Source organism: Montipora foliosa, chromosome 3 (genome assembly GCF_036669935.1).
Source record: "Montipora foliosa isolate CH-2021 chromosome 3, ASM3666993v2, whole genome shotgun sequence".
NCBI lineage: Eukaryota > Metazoa > Cnidaria > Anthozoa > Scleractinia > Acroporidae > Montipora > Montipora foliosa.
Genome location: NC_090871.1, coordinates 37,623,393 through 37,637,366, shown reverse-complemented (window position 1 = coordinate 37,637,366; position 13,974 = coordinate 37,623,393). Strand labels below are relative to the sequence as shown.

The 13,974-nt window shown below is 38.1% G+C and overlaps 1 protein-coding gene across 2 annotated transcripts in view; it reads left to right on the top strand.

Moving 5' to 3' along the window:
- The first annotated feature begins 1,462 nt into the window (after positions 1-1,462).
- LOC137997401 (28S rRNA (cytosine(4447)-C(5))-methyltransferase-like) overlaps positions 1,463-13,974 on the top strand; it is a 34,513-nt gene continuing 22,001 nt past the window's right edge. For both annotated transcript variants that reach the window (XM_068843370.1, XM_068843369.1), the window contains exons 1-6: positions 1,463-1,642; positions 9,601-9,649; positions 9,862-9,913; positions 10,058-10,098; positions 11,357-11,424; positions 12,573-12,603. In XM_068843370.1, coding sequence (XP_068699471.1) covers positions 1,549-1,642; positions 9,601-9,649; positions 9,862-9,913; positions 10,058-10,098; positions 11,357-11,424; positions 12,573-12,603 — 335 coding nt within the window. In that variant the 5' untranslated portion in view covers positions 1,463-1,548. The remainder of the gene's footprint in view (positions 1,643-9,600; positions 9,650-9,861; positions 9,914-10,057; positions 10,099-11,356; positions 11,425-12,572; positions 12,604-13,974) is intronic.

Here is a 13,974-nt window from a genome sequence, read left to right as displayed (position 1 = left end):
TTAGACCTTATATATTCAACGGAAAAGTCATTTTCTCCCTCATATGGTAAGCATAGGAGGAGGACGCTACATTACCGCTAGGGATGAGTAAGGACGCTAAAGTACAGATAGGGATGAGTAAGGACGCTAAAGTACAGTTAAGGATGAGTAAGGACGCTAAAATACAGCTAGGGATGAGTAAGGACGCTAAAGTACAGTTAGGGATGAGTAAGGACGCTTAAGTACAGTTAAGGATGAGTAAGGACGCTAAAGTACAGTTAGGGATGAGTAAGGACGCTTAAATATGGGAACGGTTGCTTGAACTGATTATGCTTAAGGACGTTCGCGCCCATTGGTACTACGCATTTTTTTGGCCCATGTCACGCACACGTCATGCATCGCAGACCACGAAGGTAAACGCGATGCGAAAGGCGCAAACATTTTCCCCAAGAATGGAATGTGAAAGCATGTGGCATCATGGGATAGCTGTGGACCCAGAAATTCGGAAATGTGACAGTGCGAATAGACAATCGCTTTGAGAGCTTCGCTGCGATTTTACTCTCTTGAATTCTCGGTGACCCCCATTTTTCTTTCCGTAGATCACTTCCTCTCCTGATTTTGTCCATTAAAAAAAAATAAAAAATCTGTACATGAGAAGTTACAAATATTTCGGTCAGTGTAAAACGCAGACTGCAGATTGTAGACTGCCGCAGACTGCAGACCGGGGGGACCCGGGGGTAAAATGTAGACTGAGATAATAATTTAACTGTTGAAAAAGCCCAAACCCATTAGAAATGCTAACAGTTAAACCTAAATGTTGTTTTGGGCTTTTTCAACAGTTACGTTATAACCTCAGTCTGCATTTTACCCCTGGTCTGCAATCTGCAGTCTCGTTTTTACACTGACCGCAAATATTTCGCCTTTTATGCTCTCGTGCGACCGAAGTTTTCTTTCTAGACTAATATGCATCGTTTTTCAAGGTCTATTTCGCCTCAGAAAAGGACATCAGCTGCAAAGGTTTGTTTAGTTATATTAGTTATGTTGAATTGAGTACGTTTACCTGATCTAAATTTCACTAAGGTAGCTTTTTTATTGCTGACAGTTGTAAGCTAAGATCGTCTTAACATAACGCAAGCTTCTAAAATTGCACCTCATGATCTCGAAAACGAGCACGGTGACCCCCCATTTTTTTGCCCTTTTGGCAAAAGTAGATCATTACCTTTCTGCGTGGCAAGTTTTAAAAAAATCTGTACGTGGGAACGTTTTGGGCTACCCTGGGTGGCAGAGGTTCTACTTTTCTTTCGCGAGGAGCGAGCGGTTACGTACTTTTCGCCTCTCCGCTTTAACCGCTCGCTCCTCGCGAAAGAAAAATAGAACCTCTGGCACCCAGGGTAGTTTTGGGCGCGAACGTCCCGTAAGTATGCATTAGGACCATTATATGGCAGAAACTCCCGAGCCACTATATGACTGCCTACACCAAGTAGTTATCCGCGCACGTGTGCTGTTCGTTTTTCCGATTTCACTCGACCTAGAGTGAAAAAAAGTAGACATATTTTTCAAAAAGAAGGTATGGGAAAAAATAGATCGTCAGCTGAGGGAACACCAAAAGGTCCAGGGAGGAGAGCAAGAAAGCAGGCAGAACCGGAGTTACCAAAAAGCCTGAGTATGTGACACTTATTATAATTGTAAACAGCAGTTTTTGTGAGTACGTAGGCCTAGCTATTTAATTAACTTGTTTATATCAACCCTTCAGTAAACAGTGGGACTAAAGTACAGAATGCAGGGCCACAAAATATTCTTCGTTCTTCAAAAACTTGGAATTATTTATATGTTTTGGCCATGTGCGGTCCTGAATTCTGTATGTTATTGCTCTCGGTGTGGATCGATAAGAAACTACTGTAATTTAATTTCTTTCATGTATAAATTTAGCTTATATATTTTTATCAAGCGGGCAACTGTTGTCTTCATTATGGTCTGAAATATGAGAGATCTAAGGTTTTTTGTGTCATTCCTGCCAATTGTTAAGAGTATTAACCCAAATTCAGGACCACACAGGGCCAGCACATGCAAATTTGTTACATGTACACGTAGAAGCTTGGTAGAACGAGAAATAACCATAGAAACTTTTGGTATTCAATGATATATGTATGGAAATAATTGACCCTGTATTCTGTAGCTTTTCGAGCTTTTTACCCGTTCCTGTTGTCCACAGTACAGGCCGCAGGAATAGCAGCACTTACATGTGCGTAAAATGCGTGTAATGTGACATCTTAACACGCAAAATACAAGTGAAATACAAGCGCGAAACACAAGTGTAAATATTTACACAAGCTTTACAAGCTCGTCAATTACAGTGAGAAAATGCGAGTGAAATCGAAAAAACTTGATGAAGGTGCGATAATGTGTAATACCTTGAGGTCAGCAGGGTTCGACATCTCCGCTAGCCCGCTTGTTTAATAGCCCGCTGCCTAGTAGGAAAATGGAAATAAACTAGATATGATTAGTTTTAGTTTGAAGTTCACAGTTGATTAAAAAAACAAGAAAGTTTAAAATGTAACAATAATACCAATAATTTTACAAAGAAAACATAAATCTATCATCTTCTGGCGTCTTTTTTATCTTGCGTGTTGTTCGTAAACATCGCTAGTTCCCAGACTCTGAGCTTAATGGTTAATGTCTTCCCCAGTCTTCTCCCTATCAATGTTGTGATGCCTTGCACATCGCCTCGCACCATCGCTTCGCACTTGAAGCGATTGTGAAGATGGAGCGATTTTTGACAAATTACGAGGCGCCACCATGTAAAAAGGGGAAAGCGGCCGAAACTGAAAGTACGAGTAGACAGGAAAGCAGTAAGATTCATGAGAGCACTCAGAGAAAGATAACTTTTAATCCACCGTGGAAAGCGAGTTTCCCATGGCTTGTGCACTGGCATTCTACGGTTAGTCTTCGCCACGTGCACAAGTGAATGTGAAACAAACATTTTGTTAGCTTTTTCCTTAATAACACATTGTTATCACAATGGAAGAAAAAATGCCAATAAGTTTAGAGTAAGGTTTGCGTGTTTGGTGTTGAAGTAGACCTCGAGGGAAATTGATCCGGGCTACCAAGTTTTGCTTCAGGCTAGTAAATTCTAGAAATCACTAGTCCGGTGGCTAGTAATGCAGGTAGCCAGGTGTCGAACCCTGGTCAGACAGACGTAGGCTCATCACAAAAACATTTCTTGCCTTTTTGTGTACTTCTGAAAGTGGAATTGATCCAAACTTTCCGCAAAAACAGTTTTTTTCCTTTTTGGCTTTATTCAGAGAGAAATTTCGCATCTAGCGAAAAAAAATTTAGCTTAGCAACGTTTAGCGCAATGATTTACCATATAATTAGGTAAAACTAAGGTACATGTATACATTGTATGAGCTGATAACCGAGATTGAGTGAACCAATCAGAGCACGCAAAATGCATTATCCGAGGTTGAGAATTTAATAATAATTATTATCACTGGCTGAGAAAGTGGTGGATGTGGAGTGATATCATTACTGTATTGCTGTTTGGTTAATATCCACCATTTTTCAGCTGAGTATCTGTTTGGGTGTATAATCGTTAATATGCCGCAATAGTGACTTTAGAGTTGCCAGGAATAGCAGCCATAACAAAAGCCAAGTGTGAATTGCATTTGAACTTCAAAACATAAAAGAATAACACAGCAACTGATTGACCACTACACTTGATGAGGGACCCAAGTACAAGAAATTGCATATAATACATGTACATTTAAAAGTAACAGTTAAGTGTGATGTTTGAAAGTTCTCAAAATAAGATGAGCAAAAATTTCTTCGTTTGCTAAATAAGCACACTCCAGTTAAGAAGGTTAAGACAAAGCATCGTCAATGTCCTTTTTGTGGATGAATAATTGAAACAACATACGAGTGAAAGAGATCAGGTATGGAAGAATGCCAAAGAGACATACTCGTCCCAGGAGTGGCAAACTTACCGTGCAAAACGCAATGAGGTTAAGGTTCATTGGCTTAGAGAGAACATGTTCAATCACAACTTGCTTTTACAACTTTTTACAACTTTCTATTACACCTAAAATGTTGAAGCTTGCTTCTACAGGGATTGCAGATTCATTAACAATGCTATTCAATACAAGCATCGATTCAGGTATATGGCCAGATGCTTGGAAAAAAGGTGAATGGTGTCCTGTATTTAAAAATGACGATCCACTAAATGAAATGAACTACCGACCTGTGACACTCTTAAGCACAGTGGATAAAGTGTATGAACAATTATTGAGTGGGCAAGTTTATTAGCACTTTGACAATATCCTCGACTCTAGTATTTCAGCATATAGAAAAATGCACAGCTGCGAAACAACCATTATCAGACTGACAGAAGAATGGAAATCAGCTATGGACAATAAACAAGTTGTTGGCATACTCTCCACCGATATGAGTAAAGCTTTCGACTCATTGCAACCGTCCTTATTGATCAATAAGCTCAAAGCATATGGGTTCTCAGAGCAAGCACTTTGTCTCATGTGTTCATATTTCACAAATAGACAAAACCGGGTAAAACTAAATTCAGTGGTAAGTGAGTGGAAGGATATGAGAAGAGGATGTCCTCAGGGCTCATCCTTTGGTCCTCTGCTATGGAATATATTTCAAAATGACTTGACATATCAAATAACGGATGCAAACATCTCAATGTACGCCGACGACCACCAGATTTATGTTATTGCTGAATCAATATCCAAAGTAGAGCAGACTCTTAGAAACGAGGGTGTAGTTATATCAAGATGGTATAATGAGAATTATCTTAAAGGCAATCATAAAAAGTATGGTGCAAGGATTTTGTGTAACAGGGATACGGAAGCTGCAGCAATTAATATCACAATTGATGGTGAGAATGTCGAATCTAAACTTTCCCTTAAGCTTCTTGGAGTGACACTTGACAGTAGACTGAACTATAGTTCACACATAAGTGATATTTGTAAGAAAGCAGGAAGCAAAGTCGGTGTTCTTAATCGACTCAAAAAACTGGTTCCTACGCATGCCTTGCTTCAGTTGTACAAGGCTGAGGTGCTACCGAATTTAACCTACTGCCACATGGTCTGGCATTTTTGCAGAGCATCAGACACTAAGAAGCTAGAGAGGGTACAGGAATGAGCTTTGCGAGCTGTATTCAGTAATAAAACAGCAACGTACGAGCAGCTCCTCGAATGGGCAAAACTACCGAGTTTAGAAAATCGAAGACTACAAGACATTTTAATTTTAATGTATAAAGTGAAACATAATTTGGTACCCAAGACTATAATTGACATTTTCCCTATCTCAAATAGTAAATACAATTTACGTAACAAGGATTTTTCTATCCCTAGGGTAAACACTACAAAATACGGCAAACATAGTATCCTATATTTAGGACCATATTTATGGAGTAAAATAAATATTAACTTACGTTAAAAAACGAGCCTTGAAGCATTTAAACACGCAATCCGAGGTATGGACATAAAAGGATTATTGGACGGGAGCTGTAATTGTCAAGTGTGCCAGTCCTGACGATAACTTCTGATTTTAGTCCCTTTTTAAATTATTTATATGTTTAACTAAATTAGTAATGTTAGTAGCATTGTAAATAATTAACTCTTTTTACAGTTAATCGTTAACTGTATTTAAATTTGTAAATCTTTACATGTATCTATCAATTTTATCTTTTTAATCTTAATTTTATTGATCAATTTTAATTAAGTGTCCCCAATTAGCTCTTAGCTAAGAGCTAAATAGTTATAGACACTTGAATAAAGTTTATGTATGTATGTATGTATGTATGTTGCTGTATCCCTCGAAAGGAGTCAACAAAGGCAGTGTACTCAAGAGATGTAAAGATCATTGCAGATGAATGTAATGAATTTGTTTCCACTGTGGGAGGTAGAAAATGAAAATGAAATCTAAAGGATTGTTATGTCCTTTCAATCCAACAAGGCTCCTGGGTACGATAAAGTTCCGATGGCTGTCATTAAGGACGCTTTACCATACATCTGACCAGCATTAACTGTCATTGTGAACCATTCGTTGTTATCTTCGGTATTTCCCGCTTCCTGGAAAATATCAGAGGTCATTCCACTTTCAAAGGATGGTCACCCTGAGTTAGCAAACTCAGTTTCTTTGCTTCCAGCTAGCTATCAAGGGCGGATTTAGTGGTGGGCCCAGTGGACCCCGCCCTCTCCTTTTTGTCCAGGAATTGTTTTTCATTTGTGAACGTGTGTCAGATGGTACATGTACATGTACTTCAAGCTTTGTTACTTAAATATATTTTCTTTTAATAAGAAAATTTATCAAACGTTGTTTGAATCAACGACCCTTGTACCAACAAACCAAAAGATATATTCAGTAAAAAGGCAAGGGAGACTCGGTACAAATGACTGTTCTACAGTTTGTCTTACATACGGGTGTACCAGTGAAGGTATAGGCTTTGTAAAGGAATAGAGAACGAATCCCATTGGCACTCGTAAACCAGGTGAGTACCTGAGTTAACTGTAGGATACATTTTTATTGCCTTCTTGATTTTCAGAAACTTTCTACACAATTTTCGATCTAATTGGCCACATTTTATCTCTGCTGATTGCCATACTGTGCTACAGAATCCAGGTTAATGAATGAAATGATATATGAAATAAATCATACTGAACTGAACTGCGGATATGAAATCAAGTGAAGCTACATGTATGGTCCTTGCAGTTATGAAGGCAATTTTTGCAATTGCGTAGAGAAGCCTGTAAAAATCAGAAGTTCAACCAGGTTTGAACCCGTGACCTTGTGATACGTGATATGGTGCGATGCTCTAACTACTCAGCTATGAAGCCACTGATGTTGGGAGTTGGTCATCTGTGGGTTCTAATTTTCCCGTGAATTTTTCAGGCCTCTCAACGCAATTGCAAAAATTGTGTTCATAACTGCAAGGATCATAGCTTCACTTGATTACGTGGCCGCAGTTCAGTATATGATTTATTTCATATATCATATTGTTCATTGATTCATTCCTCACCTGAACATATGAACCCACAAGTGACCAGCTCTCAACGTCAGTGGCTTCATAGTTCAGCTGCTTAGCTAGAGCGTTGCACCGGTTTTGCGATAAAAAATTGCAATAAAACATTTTGTAAAAGCATGTTAAAAAGTTTGTTGGCGATGTTTTTTCGATGTTAGGCTAATGTCATTATCAGGTCAAAGAGTGAAAGATAAAAAATGTTTAAATACTAAAAAGACAATAGGTGATGGAATGTTCTTTTAAGCAAAGAGTTTTGCAAGCGACTGAATGGAATCAGTCTGCGTGTTGAGACTAGGATTGTGCTCCTTGATGAAAAGCATCTCATAGACAAGACAGTCAAATTTTGTATCCCCATGGGCTGTTGAAAATTGTTTAGCGATCGCAGAATTTTTATGTTCAACAATAAGTTGATGAAGTTGTCGAGCTGTAAAGCTGACATAATCTGAATCACACAGATCACATGTAAAAGAGTAAACAGTGCATTGTTGATTAATGATTGGAGGCTTGATTTCTCTGGACTAGAGGTCTTGTTTCAATTTTGCTGATAAATACGGGTGGTAGTATAGTGCCAATCTTGTGACTGAGATAAAAAAAGATGGGGGCAGTAAACACTGACAGAGTCAAGAAACAAAGCCCAACGAGTGGAAATGATCAATGAGTGTCCATAAATTGGCAGTGTTCATAGTTTCAGCAAGTCGATCCATTGCAAAGCTAAGGGAGGCTTTTTCTCAGGTGCAGCTGGACTTGCATGTGTCGGATCTCAGCAATAGCTGATGGTTGAATGGTCAGGGTCAGGGTTAATTAGTGCTGCCGTGCCCAGGAATGGGGCTGGGTGATCCGGGTGCAATTGGGCCTGCTGTTGCTGGTGCTGGGGTATGTGCTGGTAGAGGGGTTGCAGGTAGCAGCCCAGAGGATGGAAGTGGAGTTGGTGGGAAGGCAGGTTCAGGTAGTAAAGAAGCCATAGGTGTTGAAATGGCAGCCTGGCAATGTGCCAAAGATCGTCATTGATGTTGCATCAGGGTGGTGGGGCGTGCACAGGGATGTACATTTTTGCAGGAAATTGTAGGAAATGAGTGCCAGACCCGTTGACCTGCATCATATACTGGTCGTACGGGTGTACCTCTATGACAATTATGGTAGTCTTAACCATTTGATGTGTTGTGGGCCAGTCTGATTCTGGATGCAAACACCACCTTCTAGGGGTAGGAGCCTTTTGGTGTGCTCTGTCCATCTCTCTGGGGCTTAATTTCATATAGTAGGCCTGTTTCTTCAGGCTTCCTCCCTGTTGGCAAGGGTGTCACTCCAGGTGGGATGTGGCTTCTAGCGCCCCGGCAGGATGGGAATAAAGTCCTTGATTAGTCTCCCAAATACGCACTGTTCGAGGACAGCTTTGTGTTGGAGTATGGACTATGGAGCCTGTGTCGCGGCTGCCACTGGCGTGTGCTTTAAAAAAAACAGAACTTTTCCTCCCAAAAAAATCAAATAAATATAATCTGCAAATTTGGTAGGAAAATCTTGTCTTTTAACGGAAGGCATATTTTACAGTTTGAATCAGCAAATTATGCACACTAGAACCAAAGATGTGTTTTTTTTTTCAATGTTTGCAGTGACATTTCTCTATGGCCTCTCGCCAGTGCAGGCTTGAGAAAGACAAAACTATTCCTTCCAGAAAAATCAAATAAACATTAATCTGTGCATCTTACAAACTTTGGATGAAAATCTTGTCTTTTAATGGAGAGCATGTTACTGTTTAAATCAGCGAATTATGCACAGTAGAACCGAAGACATGTTTTTTTTTCTTCCTGGTGCAGTCTTTCAGGGCTTGAACAATCGATGATCGGAAAACCAATCAATCAATCAATGGTAATTGATTATGGTTAATTAATTGGCATCAACTGGCATGGTCCAATTGAAGACTAATCGATAATCACCCCAAAAGTAGTGGGGAACTTCATCGAGTGTCATTAACTGACATTTCTATTGGTAAGTGATGAAAATCGATAATTGCAATAACTAGTGTGATCGATTGTCCATTATCAATATCAATTGATTAATTGATTTTGGTTGCCATCAATAATTGTCATCTACATGTATCATTGATTCCATCGATTGTTCAGGCCCTCGGGCTTTAGAAAAACAAAGCTTTTCCTTCCAGAAAAAAAAAAAACTATTATTGGCGCATCTTTAAAACTTTGAATGAGTCTTTTAACTGAGAACTTTTTGCCGTCTAAACTACATGAGGTGCGTTGTTAATGTTAGTTATATTATTTCGCAAAGCGAACAAGGACGATTGGTTTGACAAACGTTTTTATTGAGGTCACAAATCTGGCTAACCTTCTATCTTTTTGCTAAGATTTTGATAAAAATGTAGTTGATTTGGAAGTTCTAGAGATGCGAAAATTTAATCACAAATTGTCTGTACAAAGTACTCTGTACAATTTGAAAGTCTTGAGTTTCCATTTTAAGGGCTTATTGCACTTTAGTGCATTTATTTTGATAACTTATTAAAATTCATTCATATAAACTAATAATACACAGTTACGTGAGAGTTTGTATTTTTGACCTGTTCTTCATTTTTTCAGGAAACAGTGTTGCAGAGAAAAGTGACAATGTTCGGAAACCTAAGAAAAGGTGAAGATTTCGTAAAATCCGTGATTTTATCAGCAAACATGTATTTGTTTATGTATTTCACATGTCCAAGTAAAACTGGTTACCGGGTATCTTTTCTGTATTTTCATTTCAGTTATTATTAATTTTTGATATGCATGCATGTAAAAATTTATATGCTTCACTTCTTTAGAGAATGTTGTTTAGAATAATTAACATTGTCTCTCTGTGATTAGAAAGCTCAAAGAGTTACAAGAGTCAAGTAGAGTTGTATCATTTGTTGAAAAGGTACACCTGTATCAGTTATAAATTGTGATGGGTTTGAGTGTTCTTTTTAAACTTTATTTGAAATACGATGTTACATTGTAATTATTGTTCTGATTACAAGCAATGAATTTTTTTTTAAATGAAGGTTCTGCAATTTCGTTTCAGCCTAAGATTAAAAAGAAAAAGAAAGCAAAGAGAGAGAAAGAGTAAGTGGAACAATTATTTTTCTAAAAGTGACCTACACTGTACAACTACACTGCATTGCACCTGCGCCTGTATGCCTTACCGGGGAAGTTGTTTGTTTGTTTATTTTAAATACATTTTTGCTCACATGTTTATTTGGAAATCTTTTAATAATAGCTCATACATGTAGCTCTGCTGCTTGTTCACTGGGATCCTAAAGAATCAACCTCAACAGCTGGATTAAATTGGCAGGCTATAGACGCTATTGCCCCGAGCCGCTTTAATAGATGCTTTAATAGCCACTTTAATGTTTAATTTAATTTTTAACTGTTTATTTGTGTACACTGTACTTGAATGGCAAATCTGATTTGAAAAATTCAAGCTTACAATGAGTAAATTTAACTACATGTATAAGAATTGCAATAAAATTATTAAAATGAGTAAAAACTACATACATGTACAATAAAATATCTACCTATAATCAATTACATGTATGTGCTATGATCATTAATTGTGACTTATTGTCACAAACTAAGGGAATGCATCCCAGGATTTCACTGCATAGGGGACAAAACTATCCTGAAATCGTCTGATGCGGCACAGGAGGAATATTCTAGAGTTTGTTAATGATTATGGACGCTCAACTGGGGAAGGCAGGACGTCGTGAAACTTACGTTTAACAGTAATAATTACTCCTAGAACAATGATTGTTGTTAGCGGAGCTCGCAGAGCCGGGCATTGGTAAGAAAATATTGTACGAGTAACCCATCTGTGCGTCCAGCCCTGCATTTATGCCAGTGTGAAACTCTTTGTTGCCACCCGTGTGTTTTGGTGGGAACTTCTTTGATATTGACAATCCATTTTATGGTTAATTGAAACGTGTCAAAACAAGGTATCCGCTGGCTCAAGTTTAAAGCTCATTGTGGTCAGCTGTTTTATTTTTTAAAGTTCACCACTGACCAGGTACTGGTTTTTGACTGGATTGCAGGCTCAAGACAGGTTAACTTATTGTAAGAATAAATTACCAGTTACCAGTAAAAGTGGGGGATTAAACACACCGACAGGCAGGTCAGACAAAATTGGGTAAGGAGTTGGACGGGCAAAAAATCTTGTCTAATCTCTATGGTTAGCAGAGGAGACTATGACATGCTCTAAAAGTCACCTTTGTTGTCTGAATGATACCGGTACTTTACATGACAAAACAAACACCAATTGACAAAACAAGAAAGTATCTAGTATTTGAAAGGAAGTGTTTAATTTATTCAATTCTTCATTCTTTAGAAATGTGAATGAGAGAATTGGTGTTGAGAAGATGAAAGCCACTCAAGACCTATTTGCTGAAGAGTCAGGTGCTGCCATTTTTGTATGTACACATACTCATTAATTACTGGGGTTATGATGATCTCAGTCTTGTGTTTTGGTCTCTTTTAAGGCTGATAGTTTTTATGAAGTCTGCTTTTGTTTATCCAGGGCTGTCACTAGTTGTGAGGAAAAAATACCTTTTATCCTTGTGTACCATTTTTTATGACTCTGCATCTTTTGGTTTGATTTTTTGACTGCATCATTATTTTTATCCAATTGAATTGTTTTATTTTTATTTCCACCATTACAATGTTCTTAACAAAGAACTACAGTCATGGACAAAAGTATTTGAAGGTAGCTTCATTTTACAGATAACCCCCTCCCCCTTATCGATGTTGGATTGTCCAGGGAAAACAAATGGTGACTTTTGTTACCTGAAGAACTCCAACATTGAATATGGGGGAGGGGGGCCACAAGAGCATTGTATTTCCCAAATACTTCAGGCAATAGTTAGAAAAATCGAATTAGGTGTGAAGTGACTTGATGCCCGCATCCTTCCCAACAACTTTTGACCACGATTGTAGGTTCAAGGCAAGAATGAATTTAAAGTTCATACAACATGACATTTGTTGTTAAAAAACAATTAAAAAAGTTTAAAGGTGTCTTAAATAAGCAAAAGTGCAATTTTTTTTGCTTTGCCTGGGGCAAGGGCTCAAATTATCCACAGTATAAGTTTATCATTGCATCACAATGTTGTGTTGAACCACAAAGTTCTCTTGACTGCAAAAGGAAATAACGGATGCAGTACTCAAAGACGATTCTGAGGATTCACTTCACTCAGACTTTCCAATCTAGAGGGGATTGAAATGATTAGTCCATTGTACACTTTGCTCTTTATTTTAATGGCAAATTAAAACAGGTAGGACCAAACTAGTACTTGTGATTGCATACAGTATATGAAGTGAGCTTCCCCAGTCCTCTGTTGATTACATTTCACAAAACGATGGGTGTTTCATTTTTTTGTCCCCTATGAATTTTGAAATAAATTTTGCAACGCTTGTTCTGGTAGGCTCTCAGGCTCCATATTACTGGTAATTATTAATTAAATGTGGTGGTTGGTCTCTGAAATCTGGGCTCACCCTAAGGTTTTATGGTTAGTTTGAACTTCATTCGTTCATCTTTTTTTGGTTTGCAGATGGGGAAGTTGAGTTCAATTTTAAGTCAAAGTATGTATTGATTTTTTAGAGTTCATTCATTTGCTTAGATGAGGTTTGAAAGCAAACATGATCTTGTTATTGGGGTAAGCACCCTGAAACTGTGGTTTTGATTTGAATCCAAGACCATGGATGAAAATGAAATTGTTACACTTAAAGTTACAGCCAAGTGCAAATTAAAAGACTCCTGTCTCTGCATGCATTCATTCAAACAGGAAAATGTGCCTTTAGAAATTAAAGCTCAGCTCATCCTATCTTAACTGTGAGGTAGCCTTGTGTTACAGCTCGCCGTGACACTATTGTCAGGACCAAACCATGCAGATTGGTTTTGTTAGCAACAATTGGGTTGCTGATTGGAGGTCAATTTGGGATCCTCTACTGGACATCAATAATTTTTGGTCGCTGATTTTCAAGTCAGCAGTAATTGGGACATTGGTGGGCACTGATTTAGCAATCAAGGAAACCAAGTAGAAACTGGAAATTCCTATATTGATGCGAGTTTCTGTTTTGGAAACGTCACTGGTTGGCCTGTCAGAATCATACATAATCATAACAGTACTTGTATTTTGTTTTGTTTAGAACTTCAGAAATGAAACGTACATGTATCTATTTTGACTTAAGATTGTGGACTATTTAACAGTTAATATATAAATTGAGCGAATGTGAGACAATGATTAACATAAATTATATCAAATACAAGGTGTTACAAATGAACCCACTGGGTACTCGGAAAAATCTGAGCCCCAGATGGGATTCGAACCCACGACCCTCCATCTAGTACGGATGCTCTAACCACTGACAGAGCTACTGGAGACTCTATGGTGAGCAAGGGTGAAATGCGGGTATTTCACTTGAGCTGCATCACGCAGCCACAGAGTCAAATAACAACTGACAGCATAGCTCATTAACTGCATCGCACAGTCACATTGAGAGCATCATTGAAATACAGTTGCCTGTATTTCTGTGAACGATGCAGCCAACCAACCACCAAAGTGAGTGAATGTGAGACAATGATTAACATACATGTTTATCAAATTAATACGAGGTGTTACAAATGAACCCACTAGATGAAGGTTCGGACTTTTCCGAGTTCCCAGTGGGTTCATTTTTAACACCTTGTATTTGAAATATATAAATTATTGTCAGTTAAAGTAGAGGTTGTAATTGAATATCTAAAGAAACTTGTGGACACACAAATCTAAAACCTTGAAATAAAGAAACAATCATGCTGAACACGCAACAAACAACATGGATCCAAAATAGTTGACTACCTCAATAATTTTGAGATAAACTGACTGAAATGTAAAATTGTTGAAAAACCCATGTTATCTCTATCTTTGTTAATTGGTATTGTCGACAGACGAGGCAAAACAAATAATAATA